This window comes from Nematolebias whitei, chromosome 19 (genome assembly GCF_014905685.2).
Source record: "Nematolebias whitei isolate Nwh7 chromosome 19, NemWhi1, whole genome shotgun sequence".
NCBI classification, from domain to species: domain Eukaryota; kingdom Metazoa; phylum Chordata; class Actinopteri; order Cyprinodontiformes; family Rivulidae; genus Nematolebias; species Nematolebias whitei.
Window position 1 is genome coordinate 22,259,555 of NC_056516.1, and position 16,322 is coordinate 22,275,876.

The window sequence follows — 16,322 nt, forward strand, 5'->3', positions numbered from 1 at the left end:
CCGTTTGTGTCCCTCGTGCAAGACCGGCTACTTGCTTAGCTTCGACCGGCACGACACCTGCGAGGGATGCCTGGGTCCCCGCCACGTCGCTCGCGCTTCCTCCTGCCGCCTCTGTGACGAGCTTCCACCGGAGGAAAGGCAGAGGAGAGCAGCCTTGTTTAAGGCTACCTTCGAGGACTGCCTGTCCGTGGCGGGAGACTGTTCGCTGGACGACGCCATGGATTTCTTCGACGCCGGCTCTCGGAGTGAATCGGATGATTCCTCTGGGACCGGTGACGCTAGCAGCAGCCCCGACGCTCGTTCCCTCCCGGGGAGCGCAGTGTTGGAAAGTGGGAGGCCGAGCGGATGCTCGACTCCCCCGGGGTTTCCCGCCTCAGCGACCACATCGCTCCCTGCCGTGGGCGCGCTCCTCTCGGAGCTGCCCGCCATTATCCGGGAAGCTGCTAGCGTTAAGGGGCTCTCCGTCCCCTCACCCCCCCCGCTCAGATCGGATGATCTTGCGGGAAGGTTTGGCTCCACGCCGGCTCGCCGTCCTGATCCCATTTGGCCTCGTTTTCCTGCGGTGACAGCGTACTGGAACGAGGCCGCAGCCGGTCCTGGTAGGTTAAGGGCGCCCGTCTCCACTTACGCCCCCATCACCAGAGTGGAGGGGTTCACCGAGCGGGGTTTTCCCTCGGTACCCCCCCCTTGAGCCAAGCCTCGCGGAAGCCTTCGGAGCGAAGATGTCCAGGCTGGAGAAGCGTCCCGTCCCTCCGGGGAAACACGACCAGGTGGCGACCGCGCTCTCCAACAGAGCCCACCAGTGTGCTTTTCAGGCTGAGCACCACATACGCAACTTTACTCTGCAGACAACCTGGAATCCATGAAACTTAACTGCAGCTGTAAGGGTGAAGATGATGCATTCTGTATTCAACATCTGGGTGAAGGACTGCAGGACTAAATGCAGATCCAAACTGTCTCCACCTGTGGGGTTTTATTCCACATTATCTGGTTTCCAGAAGCACCAGTTCTACTTTTGTCCACTAGATGGAGACAATCAGCCAACACACGTCTAAAGAAATCTAACATTTGAAGCCACTTGTCTCGTATAGATTATAAATGATAAATAAAATGATTATAAATGATAGGGGAGAACTTCACTTGGTGCATAGTTCAGCCATAGATGTGTCTTCACTTTGTTTTGTGTTGTGCTGTAAACGTGTTGCACGAGTTACAAAACAAATACAGTGACCAGAAAAGACTCCATCTTTACCAAACTCAGTACGCCCTGGTGAAAATTTAATGTACTTAAGTATATTTTAAGTAGGCTTAATTTTTAAGAAATGCATTAGAATATGTTCTCAAGTGAATGTACTTATTAGGATTACATCAAAAAATGTAAAATAAATAGATTAAATATACTTGAAGTACATTGTTATAAAATATATTTTGTTACACTTTATGAAGTACTATTTATTTGCAAAATATAAAATAAATTTCAATCAAATATATTTATAAAATTAAACTCCATTTAAACTTTTTTTTAAATGCACTTTGAATGTATTTGTAAAATTTTGTTTTCAAACCCTACTTTAAAACTATATTACAAATATATGTATCCAATACTTTTCAGCAGTTAATTAATTAAAAAAAAAAAGTATTTGAAAATGTTAATGTTACTAATGTTCCATATTGTACTTCAGGTAATATTTTCAAATACAGACATATTTTTTAAACTTAGGTCACAACTTTGTAACGTTAATATAGCATCTCACTTTGTAATGTATTGTACAAAGTTACATCATTATGGTCTGTTGGTCATCAGATTTACTGCAGAACATTCCCCATGTGCCAGGTTTATAAAATATTTTCATCCCAAATGCAACTGTTGTTGTGAAGAATCTGATCTTTAGCTTCTTAATATTTTGAGCAAAAGACACTTTGATCAAGTCTTCATCACTGTTTTTTTAACAGCTTGTCTATAAAGTGATAGTTCAGATCTTTCAAAGAGGGATTCTGTGGAAAAGTTTTGAATGGTTAACATCTGTCCTCTTGTACGCAACTCCTTAACGGACCTCGGCTTGGAGGAATTGTTTATTTCTGACTGGATTGAAGAGCTAATGGCTAGTCAGCATCCTTCATTCAACCTTTATTTATAGAGGTTAGGGTATAATCTCCTAACCAATCTCAAATTACAATGATACATATAAACATGTAAAAAATCCTCAGGTCAACACATGCATAAACAAGTTCAGCTCAAATTTTAATTTAAGTGACATAATATCTGAGACTTAGCAAATAATATGATAAAAGTCAAAGCAAAACATAACCATTTATCTAAAATTCTACATATCTACTAAAATAATTTGTCAGAGGGCTAAATTATCTGAATGAGGTGATCAGAGCTTTTTTTAACATTGTTCAAAGAAAGTTTTAACATCTGGAGTTCTTGTTTGAATACAGACCATAATGGCTTGCCACATCTGCATTTGTTTTAAGATTCTGATAATGTTATTAATAAAGTATTCATCTTATTTTATTTTCAGATACATATCCGTATAAGATATGGAGTCTGTTAACGGATTTTATGGTCAGAAGATGAAGGGTTTTCCATAACGTGTTCACAGAATGACAGAAATACAACGGATGTTCTGTTGTTTCAGGTTCCTCACATATATTATTCAATTTTAAATCTATTTCTGATTAACTTGTTTGAAGGATAAATATTAGAGTTTTGAAATGTAATTCTTTAGATTTAGGTAGAAGAGGGAAACCCAGATATTTTGTCATTATTTTTATTCTTTCCTTCTTATTGTAAAACTCGTGAAACTTCTTACCACACCGGTATATATTGTTTTGAATTAAATGTCTTAAAAAATTGTTGTTGCTTTTTTTTTTTTGTATTAAATTTAGTCCATTGAGACTTGGTAAACTAATTGTTGATTTAGTTTCATAATTGTTCTTTATTAACAATTAACTATATATATATTTGTAATTGCTATACTTTTAATTACTTGGTCATAGTCTCTTTTGGTACAAATTAGATTATAATTTTTTTTTTAATTCTTCATATATAGATTTGCCTGTTCATCATGTGACCATATTTGCTTCTCCATCCATGTTTCCATGAACACAGACTTCCTTCTGTGTAGAACGACTCTGTTGTTCCAAAAAGGAACGTTATGAGGACTGAAGTTATGTTGGTATACTAGTTTCCAGTTTAATAACACCTGTTGGTGAAAAGCAGATAATTAACAGGTCATTTAGGAATGTCAAAGTCAGGAAGTCAATACCTCCGACTTTACTACAAACCAAAGTGGGGACAGCAAACCAAATCTCATGAGCAGTTTTAAGAAACGATTGAGTTTTAAGACGCCATTATTTCAAAATCTATTGCTTTAATCCCACCATCTTCATATTTTTTTAACTATATCTCGTTTTTTGATATAATGATTTTTATTCCTCCAAATGAAGTTAAAGTTTAATTTATTAATTTCCTTAATAATTTTTGGAGGGATGGATATGGAGGATGTGGGGTAAACCAGTCGCCTTATTGGTTAGTGTCCTACCAGAGAGTCAAGTCTCTTTGTAACCAGTTATTTAATATCAATTTACATTTAGCAATATTATTTTCAACATTCAGTCTGACAACTACTTGTAGTTTCCCAGGTATCGAACCTCCAGTTTGACCAGTATGTTGAAAAGATGATAGAGAACAATCATGAATGCTCATTAATTCACACTTTTTCTAATTTAACTTCAAGCCTGATGCTTTGGAGAATGCTTCTACTGTTTGAATATCCAGTTTAATCTGATCTTTATTTTTTTTTTAAACAGAGTTGTATCATCTGCTAGCTGACTTATAATAATACTATGATTCATAATTTGCAAACCATGAAGACTGGAGTTTCTTATCAGGAAAGCTACGAGCTCAGTAACGGGATGAACAGGCCCTGTAGCCTCAGCAGAATAAGGTAGATGTGAATTGCTCATTAAATAATGGGACACATTCTAATGAAATTTGCATAAAGTGATCATTGGATCGAAGACTCAGCAACTCTATTCAAGATGGCCGCCACAAACAACTGACCTTAAACACAAATGTGGCTATAACTTGGTAATTTTACAGATGCTGACTTTATCAAGTGGTGGTCTTTGACAGAACGGTTAGTGATCAAAACCTGCACAAGAAACTAACGTCCTACTTACCATCTTTTCACTCTTTACTCAAAAGTACCAAAAAAAAAAAAATAAAAAATGAGCAAGAAAATTAGTTTAATCCAAAGTCAACATTTTATAAAAAAACACAAATACAGTTATTTAAAGTTGTTGTTGTTGTTTTTTTTACATCTACAAATGTCCAGAAGAGTGTCCTTGAAGTGATACAACAGGTCCAGTTACGTGTGAGACCTCTGTCGTTTCCAGAACCTCTTGACCTCGCTGTGTCCTTCCGTCGTCACCACCATCACTCTGTGAGCCACGTCTTGCCACACCAGACAGCCCAAACCCTGCATCAGAACCAGCTGATTAAACAGCAGCAACAACTCAGCAGCCACGAGCAGAACCTGCAACAGCAGCGAGTTCGTAAGGTCGCTCAAACTGAGGGTCCTGTGTTAAAAATGTGTGCTTTTACTTGGGAATATTTTGGTTAGCGATGTAATAATGACTGAAATAATTATCCAACACAGACAGACTCGTTCTTTAAGAAAGACTTTCCAACCTGAGCTCTGTCTCGCAGCACCTCGAAGTCCACCTGGGACAGGAACTGGTTGTAGAGCACTCCTGAAAAAGAAAAGATGGACGACGTGACTCATCACCTCCATTGTCCAAAGCCAAAATATCAGATTTTTGGGGAGCTGCCATGTTTTGAAGCCAGAGACTGCACACTAAAGATGTATCAATGGCTGGACTATCGACACAAAATGTGACCTATAAATCCTCCTGACTCACTTCCTGGATGTCACAGTGTGCCATGACACTTCTTTACAGGGATCTAGACTAGTTGGAACAATAGACATTTGATAAACAATTACTTCAGCTATAAAAAAAGAGCATAAAATACTGTACGTTGTTTAGTTTTTACATTTTTTTTAGAAACTATTGACACACAGACATCACTATTTTATTAGCAGTGGTAATGACACCCGTTACACCAATCAGAGGCCACTAAAATTAATGTTTCTTTGATGTGTAACTTCACAAAAACCATGTCGGACTCCATAGTTTTCTCTGGTCCCCTCCCCAACTTGAGCAGCGATGACATGTTTAGTTGTATGTTCAACCGCTGGGTGTCCAGGTGGTGTTCTGACAACGACGTGGCCTACATAAATAACTGGAGTGCTTTTTGGGAAAACCTGGTCTGATGTGGAGACCCCAGGTTTCTGTTCAGTACCATAGCTAGACTAATGAAAAATCCTATCTCTGTTGAGCCATGTATCCCTACAACTATAAGCAGTGATGAGCTCATGAGATGTTTTTATAAATAAAATAATAAAATTATTACAATTAGAGAGAACATTCACACCATCATTCCTACTATCGCCTCTGGTTCTGTGTCAGATGAGACAACTTTAAAAATGTCACTAGAGCCTGATTTGTGTTTGGACTGTTTTTGTCCTGTTGAGCTCTCTGAATTGTAAAAAAATAATAGCTTCATCCAAACCATCCACATGTCTGCTAGATCCCATCCCAACCAGACTGTTTAAAGAGGTATTTCCCCTAACTAATATCCACATTAATTTTTCCATGACACAGAACCCTGAGACAACTTCTGTTGTGACTTGGTGCCATATAAACTGAATTGAACTGAACAAAACATGACTTTCAAACGTCTCTAGAGAATGCGACAACTGATTAAAACAAGAAAAACCTGTTAATTTTGAGCGAACAACTAGCAGTTGTTTGGGCCACCATGACTGTATGCAGCACCCACCCACTAAAAAAAGCTCACCCTCTGAGAACTGCAGGCGATCTCGCTCGAGTTCCCACAGTCTGATCTGATCCGTTATGGTTGGAGGCAGCACCGGGGTCTGAAAAACAAGCAGGCAGGGAGGAGAACTACGTGTAGAGCCTGGGAAAGTCAAACAGCCTTCATCAGATCCATTATAACCTGCTGTTACAGCAATAGGAAGGGTTGGAGTACCTGTTTCAGCATTACAGGATGAGCTCTGGTCCTCAGAAAGTGGATGATCTAAACAGGAGACAGTAACAAGATTAAAACAAACTGAATTAGTTACTTAAATATTAGACTATGCAATGTTCTGCCAGCAAAAGTCAGAGTGTACCATCCCAGATCAAGCTGCATGATTTGATGTAACCTTTAGTTTGGGTTTTTAAGTTGCAGGACTGAGATGGGCACACAAGAATAATGGTTCAACGGTAACAGATGTGTTTCAGTTTCTGCATGCGTAGCTTTAATGTTGTGGACTGACAAATTCTCAGTTCTATAGTTGTTCCTTCAAACTTTACATGCGAGTGAGTACCTGCTGTGCTGTGATCCCGTTAGCAATAGCTTGTTGAACCGACTCTCTTGTGAGATGAGCCACCACCACGTTGGGGAAGCGATAGAGCATTTCACTGAAGAGAGCCACCAGAGCAATCTGAAGTTCTGAATCTGAACGAGAAAACAGGAAGTAGAGAGGCAGAAAGATGGGCTCTGCAAACTGGGAGGATACAGTTGTGCATCAAACTGGAACTTTGTAACAACTTATAGATGCTGGCATGCTTTGTGAAAAGGTATGACCCTCTGCCAAAAGCAAATGTGTTCTAGAATGATTTATTATGGTAAATGGACTGTACTTATACAGCACCTTTCTATCAAATCAAGATACTCAAAGTACTTTACAATACAATCTGTGCTCTCATTTACCCATTCATACAGCTCTCTACTAGATCTGTACAAAGCTAATCTGAATCTATGGAGACTAATCAGAGCTTTATCACATTCATACACCGATGGGACACATCAGAGGCAATGATGGGTTCAGTGTCTTGCCCAGGGACACTTCAGCATGTGACTGCTGGTGGAATCAAACCCCCAACTCTCCCAGTGGAAGATAACTACTCGAACCACTCTGGTACATACCTGTGTAGGCGTAGACTCGATAATTGGTCTCTACAACAATGAAGCCTGTTTCTCCAGGGCCTTGAGTGGATGAGAGGCTGGAGGAGGAGGTGGTGACTCCAGCAGCCAGAGTGATCGCCAGTCTGGTCGGGTAGTACCGCCGTGACTTCCTCTGAGACAACAACATACTTCATGTAACTACAGAATCACACGTTAATAACTGGACTAGAAGTAAACAGGGAATGGAAGCAAACATTAATGGTTTTAGTGCAAGATATTCAAGAGGGTAAAGTTACACTGTGGGGAAGAACAAAGGGAGGTGGGTTTTCTTCTGAGGCGGTGTAGACTGACTAATCCTGGAGAGAGAAATTTTATCCACCACCAGGTACAATGGAGGAGTCAGGTCTAATGCTAAACGTTGTCGGTGGTGATGCACCACAGGTTGGATGTGACGTAGAGGAGAAAGATAATTTTTTGAAGGAGCTGGATGAAGTGATAGAGACTATTCCTAAGGAGGAGATGTGGTGATTGAAGCAGTTCTAATCCAGATGTTGTGGAAGGACCTGAAGCAGCAGTTAATGTGAGGAAACCCACCAACATCCCAGAGTTGAAGCTGTTCTGTACGGAGGAATGGACTAAAAATCCTACAAGCCAGTGTGCAGGACTGATCAACAGTTACTGGAAAAGTTTAGTTGCAGGTATTGCTGCACGGGGGGCACACCAGATACTGAACGCAAAGGTTCACATACTTTTACCACTCACAAATATGTATCATTTTCCTCTTTAAATAAATGACCACGTGTAATGTTTTAGTCTCATTTGTTTAACTGGGTTCTCTTGTGGAGACTTGTCTGATGAGGTTTAAGGTCATATTTATGCAGAAATATAGACAATTCTAAAAGAGTTCACAAACTTTCAAGCACCACTGTGGATGCAGCCACACACCAAAATACAAGTTTGTGCCTCACTCACTTTTTCAGTTATCTTGTTCACAACATGCACATACAGACAAGAGGAGGGTCTTGTCCAATACCCCCTGTTCACCCCTTGACGGGGGACAAAACGATGGTGTAACATCAAAGACTTTGTACACGTCTGGCTCTTATTATGGCTTTAACTGTGGGGTTGCTTTTAGGAGACATTTTCTTTTAAAATCCTCTTTGTAGGTCGTCTGAGACATTCTTGAGATGTTTGGTAACAAAAACACAGAAAAGAACATCATCATCTGCTTCTACGTTCAGCAGCAGACAACAAACTGGAGTCGTCTTCCCTATTAGATGATAAAAAGTCAAAAGTGTGTTTTCTAGCGCCTTACCTTCCTCTGGAAGACCAGTCCAAACTCCCGAAGGTGCTGCAGGAAGGTGAGCAGCGACTCGCTCATCCCCTCCACGGAGTAATCCTGAAGGACATCAACAATGAAAGAACAACGTGAGAATCAAACCTGGACCCACTGCAGGTGAGGGAGGGTGCTCGACAGGTGGCATTTCTGCTCATGGTTCCAGGGATTCAGCTGGACTCCCTCAGTGAGCACGGGAGTCGAGGTGAAACGATAAGACTGAAGAAGTCAAAACATTTCAGCTAAGTAGAATCCGTCCAGAGGACCTGACTCAACCTTGTTATCTAGCTAGATTATTGAGCATGCATCAGGAGGTGAAACCATAATGTTTCTGTTTTGTTTGTTTTTAACAGATATTTCCTCAAGATAAACTGATTAAAGAGCCAGCAGTCCTGGAAGGAAAGCATATAGTTTGTTGCTGAGGGAGATGTTACATCCTGAGAGCCAGCAGGGATGTTCAGGTCAAAGGACAAGTCAGCACAACCTGAGCGATGGTGCACTTTGTAGTCTGTGACACCTCCTCCTGCTGCAAGTTCCTTCAAGCTATTGTAGCCCAGGGTAAAAACTATACATATATCCATTTCTTTCCCCTAAACCTACGTGTTCTTTGAAATCCCACTTTCTGCTGTCTGTAAATGCCCCTTAAGTCATGTGCTCACAGAGTAGTTCCACCCCTCACATAGGTCATGTGATTGTGTTTAACCAATGGTGGCCACACCGACTTCCTCTCAATCAGACGGCTGAGGGAAGCAGGTGGACGGCTATTACCAGATCAGACGATTAACACACAGAGGGGCGTTTTCATCCGTTTAAGTCTGAAATTATCTTGGAATTGGCCAGGTGGACTTGAATGAACTTGGATTTCCTCAAACCTTGTCAATCAGCTTGGAGGTTTGTGGATGGCGATCTGACCATCTGCACAGTTGGGAGTACAGAATCCCAGCCTACAGCTGAACTCTTCCCATGGTCTGGTAGGAGGCTGATACAGCCTAAAGCTCCATCTCCTTAAACTAGCTTTGCCTCATAAAAAACAGCTTCCAACACACTGGATTCTTCAAACTACATTTCTTCATGCTTCAACTTATGAACTCTTAAAACTCCATGAACATTCGAAACTTTACAAACTCATACTTGGGGAAAGTTAGTTGTCAAAGACCTGGATCGCTGGCCCAGTTGATGATGGACTTTTCCTTTTTTTTTGTTCTCTGACAAGGGCTTGCATTGATTTGATGTATTTTTTGCAATAGTATTTAAGTGCACTTAAGAACAATAACTGCTGCAGCAATTTGTACATATTTTGTGGCATTTGGTTTATTTTTGTTGGTTATTTATTTACACATTTTTGTTATTGCTTTTTCGTTTATTACAATACACGGTACCATCAGAAAACTATTTCAGTCTCTGTGTCATTAATTACTGTTCTCCAGCTCCAGTAGATGAATCTAGTCTTCTGTATTCTAGCCTGTTTACCAGTGTAACAGTATAAAAAGCTCATAGGATGCTACACTATGCACAGGTGGGCCATGTTCTCGATCTACCAAACCAACATATGTATTAAAGCATAAATAACTTAAATAAATTATTTTAAAAATTCTAATTTATAATTGGGTCTGAAGGTTCTGAAAGGATTTGATGTGTGAAAATGTAAAAAAAAAAACTAATTTATTACATTTTATAAGAGACAGCATTTTGGTATTAAAGGTTTTTAATGTAAGTTTATGGAAAAGAAGGATCATATCTCCAAAAATAATAATGCGTCAAAATTGATGCCATCAATGGTCGACTTAATAAAACTTGTAATGCCATTGATTCCACTTTCCATCTAATATTTGAGAAAATTGCATACTATATTGTGTTTGCCCCCCATTCAGAAAATCAAGGGGACAAAATGAGCATAAAAACACAAAAAATACAAAAGAATAGACTTTTTGTTTTCATTCAACCTTTATTTACACAGGCTAATCTCAAAGAGCCACGAGGACTCATTTACAAGAGGGACATGTCTATAATTAGGTTGTTGAAAAGATTTGATGCAGTGAAATAAATAAATAAATAAAAAACTTAATTTTACATTTTAATGAGAGAGTCTGTTTAGGTTCTAAAGGCATCGAGTGTATTAATTTTAAACCACCAGGAAAAACCTGGCGGTGACTTTCAGTTCTTTATTAATAATAAATTGTCACTTGACCCATGTTAAAAGGATCAGTTTTAGTTTCTGCCATGGACCGCCTGCAGCTCGTCCACATCACAGTTTCTGACTGCTTCCTTTAAGCGCTTCCATGTTCCACCTTTGCTCATCTCTGCAGAGGACTACTGCTGGATCAGGTCCAGGTTCTGGTCTGAACTTTTCAAGCTCTGAGTGGTGATGCACTTTTATACATAACCTGACGTTTAAACCAGGATGCGAGAACCAGGACCCAGAAGTCGACTGATGAGGACTCGTCTGTCCCTAAATCAAGACTAACAAGAGGTACTGTGACGTCCCCCGTGGATGGATGGATGGACGGACAGATAGATGGATGGATGGATAGATCTAGGATTTTGACGTGGCAACCCAATCTTTAATAACTTTATTTAATACCTAGATGCAGCCACACACCAAAATGGAAGTTGGCACTTCACTTATTTTTCCAGTTGTGCTCACAACGTGCACGGACCGAGGGTATTTCCAAGTCCCCCTCTTCTCTCTGCAACGAAGAACAGTCTTTCCACTTGTTTGTCTGATCCTCTGAAACTCTTCATTCCTCCAACTACAGTTCGTGGACTCACATTTATTTAGGAAAGTCTTGAAGACTCATTTTTACTCTGGCATTTGGGTTTTTGATGCATTTGATTTTGTGTCTCAAGTATATTTGATGTGAAGCTCATAATGTTTGTTGTTCTTGTAGCAGCAGCTTAGATCCAAAACATCAGAACGTGGCTGAATTATTTCACGCTGCTGCTTCTCAAAATGCACATCTGTGTTCGGAGAAGGAAACAGAAAGCCAAGAGGTCGATACTCACTCTGCCGAGTGTAGAGAAACTGAGCTGGAACAAGAACGATAGGATCTCCACCAGGTCCATCCCTCTGGACTGCAACAAAGAGTACAAATACATGTGAGCACGTATTCTCAAAGCACAGCAAGATGTACAAAATAAACTATCTGTGATTATTTAGGTTGAATATCTGGAGGTAGAGAATACTAACTCCTTGTTGGACCCTGACCACTCACAGAAGGACAACTTCAGGTTTAAAGCAGATTAATAACAACCACTCCGTCCAGACTAAAGGTTCCTTGTACCTGAGCAGTTTTGAGGTACTGGAGGGTGAAGTACCACAGCTGAGAGGCAGTGTCCAGCAGGAGGAACTGGAAACCAGCTGACGTGATGTATGGAGCCTCTCCTGCCTCACTGAGAACCAGAGAAGAGCAACAGAAGATTCATGTGTAACCCAGAACAACAGCTCCGTCAGTGTGCACGTTTATCTTTCTGACTCCCATTATAAACATATAATGCTTTTTTCATGAAGACCTAATAAATCTAAACCTCTACCATCAAAATGAATGGAAATCTAGTTTTAGTTGTGATGAGGGAGTGAGTAGGATGAGGAAGATGTTACCAGCAGTGAAGGTTCCTCTGAGGGCCAGGAGGAACCAGGGGAGGAACTCCTGTCAGTCACTGGGGGGGGGGGCTTGCAAATATTCTACCTTGAACCTCATTTTAGAAAATATTTCATATTTTGTGTTTTTCTGATAGAAAACAAAGTCAAGGGTTGATTTGACAAAAATGGTTAAAAAAAAATTAAAATTGAAAAATATGAAAAATAAAAACTTTACATCTAAAGTTCGGTCAATTGATCTAAACAATCTTTCGGCCGAGGAAACTACCGGTACACTCATACTGATAGTTTCTCAGCATTACTCACCTGCAGTTAGGTCTGTCACGATAAATGTTGCTGGGCAATTAATTGTCTCAGAAATTATTGAGATAAACAATAATATTGTTTGAAATTTGACAATAATTACTAATTACTGTCCAATTTAAGAAGAAATGTTGGTTGATTTGAGTGTGTAGTACCTTTTTTTGACCACCGGATGACATTATAAGACTGTTTGAACCAAAGGATGGATAGTGAGGGAGCGAGCAGCGTGTCTCTTGAAGAAAAATGGGAGGGAGGCCCCTTGACGTGACATGGGCTGTCTCTCCTTCCTATTTTTCAGTTCTCAAAATGGCGGACGCTCGGTGTGGTTTGAGCTCTTTAGCATAGCATTTGTCACACAAAGTTTTTAATTAAAAAAAAAAAATCAGTAAACAAGTTCTCAGCTTCTTTTTGCAGAGAAAAACAACTTTTAACACGAAGGCACGAGTTTGAACCATGAATTTTTGGAGCTTTGACAAAACTGAGATATTTCCCGAGGTCAGCCTGTTAGCTTAGCTCATAGCTTAGCTCAGCTTGGCTGCTTTTAACGATCCAAAAACGTGATTTTGGACGGTTAAAATGGATTTTGTAGAGAAACGAGAAAGGGAAGGGTCAGTGAAGAGCACCAGAGTTGAGCCATCCAGTGTCTTCAGTAGAAAGAGAGACACGAAGAAACGATAAAGCCGATAAATGAAAATGAGGTCCATAATTTTCATTTATCATGCGATTAATTGATTTACTGTTTATCGCGACAGGCCTACCTGCAGTTACACATTAAATTTGTTTTAATGGGGCTCTGCAGAGTTTTTGTTTCCATGTTTCCATGGCAACATCAGCGCTGCACGTGTCGTGCCATGATTAATTTTTCCTTTTGGACTTTATTATTGTGTCTGGATGCATGTCAGGTGAATAGCGACCTGCTCTTATTAACATTAAAGAAAAAAATATATATATATAGAGATCAACTTACAACGAAGAATAACTTTATTAACATTGTTTTTTTTAGTCTGTAACAGAAACAACTTAAAGTGCATCAATTTGCCTGAACAAAAAAATAAAGAAATGTAAACTGTAAAGATTTTGGACCATTTGATACTGAAAAATAAAATTAAATATAATCAATAAATAATAATAAATTCAAATTGATCAGCAACATTTTTAACTCAGGAGTGTTTTATAAAACACTTTAACCTACAAAACAAAAATGAATAAAACAATTTATGCAGATTTTTTACAAATCAAAATGAGGAAGTCAGGATCAATGAGCACACTCATCGATAAAACAAAATAAATTGTCAACATGAAGGAGGAAAGAGGGGGCAGGTAACCCTCTCGCTTTGAGTTTACTCTTTGTCACCTGCGTGCTGTGCGTGACGTCCACAGCGTACGGACATGAAAACAGCTGAGGACGGAGGAGGTGACGGTCGGAGTTTATTCATCGTGTCAGCAGCAGAGGAGAGAGACACGGTTCATGCATGGCTCCCAAAACCACAAGGCAGCCATATTTGTTCATAACTTTATCATTAGGAACGCACGCAACAAAATGAGAATGGTGAAAATAAAACCTACTTCCTGCGACAAAAAAAAGCATGTTTTCTAGGGTCACATGCGCCCCCACTGGCATTGCCCCACTATTTGAGAAGGACTGCTTTCAAGTAACGTTTGACCTGAATAATGTCGCTCGTTTCTACACGTTCACTGTGCTCAGACAGTCAGCTACAGTCAGACTAAAGCTGTCTCTTTTCTTTTAGTCGTTGAAGAAAAAAACAAATTAATTAAGTTTGTTTTATTCACCTGTGACGTGTTTAAAACGTGAATAATGTATAGTTTTGTATTACCAGGCAGGAATCAGTACCTTCTCATGAGGCCTGCCTGGACCAGCAGCTGAGCCAGGTCCTGGCTGACGGCGCAGGGGGAGCCCACCATGAACTGCAGGATCACCTCCCAGCGCTCCAGGGCGTAGCGATCGAGGCTCTCGATGTCCCGCGCGTGGCGATCAGGACCCAGACTGCTGCCTTCGTCCGCCCATGCTGTGCCCCTGTTTATCAACACAACATCACATCGCTGGACTTTAAGGGATAGTTAGACCAGTTTGAAGTGGGGTTCCCTCCCTGCTTCTGACTGCAGATGGGTTCTGATAAGCTAGACAAGGCAGGGAGGGGCTGGCGTCTGGAAGTTCTACAAAACAGATTTTTTTTTTCTGTTCAGGAAGTCAGAACTGGTCAGAGCCTCAGAAAGAAGAAATCATTGATGAACTTGTAAATGCATTGATCTTCTGCTATTGCTGGCTGTTCTCCAAAACTCTGTAAATAAATATGATGAAGACTACACCTGATTGTTTTGGGAATCTCTTTTTTCCACAACAGTGGCTGTGCAGTCATAACTCAAAGGTTATTAACAAATAGCAGAAAGAACAGGATTTTGAGGATGTTTGAACAAGTACTTAATGTCTATGCCATATGTCAGAACCAAGTCAAGAGTGTGATGATGAGTAGATGTGTGGACATTTTGGGTAAAACCACTTGACTCCATAAAGGCTATCACTAAACTTAAGCTATCACTTTCAACATCTACATGAATATTGAAAACCTACATGATTATGACTTTATCAGTATTAATAATAAGTCAGACAAAAACAAAAATCTGAGAATTCAGTCAAAAACTGAGAATAAGGGTCTGGTGGACGATATATAACAACTAGTAAAAGTTTTTTTTTTCTGATTTCCTGTTTGGATGAGAAAGACTGAGGGACAACGACTCAAAAGAATCATAACTAATAATTGGTTAAGCATTAATCAATAATCCTGACTGAAAGATAGCAGCTACTCCTCCACCTCGACTGGTTGATCTAGGAACATGAAAATTTTAATATTTAGGTGGAGTTGATTCATATATACTAACAAAACCCTCCTGTTTTAGCCATTTTTCTGTCAGACAGAACAAATCAATATAAGGATCAGTTATCAGATCATTAACTAACAGAGACTTGGAGGAAAGAGATGTGATGTGCAATAATCCAGATTGAATGATTTTAAACTTTTGTTCTGGTAAAGTTGAACTTTACCAACTCGTTATCGACTCTGTTTCTCCAACATTTCTGTGTTCGCTCCAGAAGCCATGCACACCGCAGGTAAGAAATTGTTTTACACAGAAACCCACTTCCAATTGTCCGACCTGCTGCATTAATTAAAAATGAAGCAGAAAGATTTAAATAATTTCTTGTACCTTTTAAACTTTGGTTGTTTTACCTAAATGAAAGAAAACACACCCAGCAGATAGTAGGTGAATTTGATTTCCACAAACATGTTTTTACACAAACACTGACATTTGATCAAGACAATCTCATACTGAAGGAGGAAAAACTTAAAATATCAACATGGTTAAACATTTTTAAGAACTTCTGCTTCCATTAGCAAAAAAAGGCTACTTTTAAAATAACTATAAGCTATAAGCTTGTACACAAACAATAATACTCTAAAATAAATTTTGTATACACGGTGGTCCCACCATGCAGCTCCAGATATTTTCAACACAACGTTGGGAGTTTTATAAAGAAAAACAACTTCCCAGCAGACTTCGCAGGAAGTGATGGACATACCCTCCAAGCAGAGCTGTTCTCAGGTTGTCTCTGAACACTGGATTTAAGATGTATCCTTGCAGACCACCCTGCAGCTGCTGACTGTGCCAGAGACGGAGCCCTGTCAACACCGAGACGCATTCATCGTGATCCCTGCAAAAAGACGAAAATACAGAAAAATCAACAAACAGATCTAGAGCGCACACTTCAATGCTCATGACAACGGTTCTCCTTCTGAAGATGTTGCAAGATTCATTTACTGTTCCACTTTCAGGCTTTTCAAAGTAAAAGCTAATATGAGAACAAGAGGGTACCTCTGGTGAATGACTAACAATATCAGTTATATATCATCACTGAGCAGCAACTCTCTGGCCATCTTAAAATATTAACTAAAAAAATCTCTAAAGAGAAAAGAAAAAAGTGTAAATATAAATATATATATATATATATATAATATATATACACACAT

At 39.7% G+C, this 16,322-nt stretch overlaps 1 protein-coding gene across 1 annotated transcript; it reads right to left on the reverse strand.

The window, feature by feature from the left end:
• Positions 1-4,231: 4,231 nt before the first annotated feature.
• On the reverse strand, positions 4,232-16,006 carry gtf2h4 (general transcription factor IIH, polypeptide 4; the record flags this gene model as incomplete). Its single annotated transcript, XM_037692791.1, is given in 11 exon segments — positions 4,232-4,487; positions 4,700-4,761; positions 5,930-6,008; positions 6,122-6,169; positions 6,462-6,592; positions 7,064-7,214; positions 8,358-8,441; positions 11,382-11,450; positions 11,660-11,768; positions 14,132-14,314; positions 15,875-16,006. Coding segments are annotated over 11 exon segments (1,159 nt in total), but the record flags the coding sequence as incomplete, so codon positions are not given.
• Between the last annotated feature and the right edge of the window lie 316 nt (positions 16,007-16,322).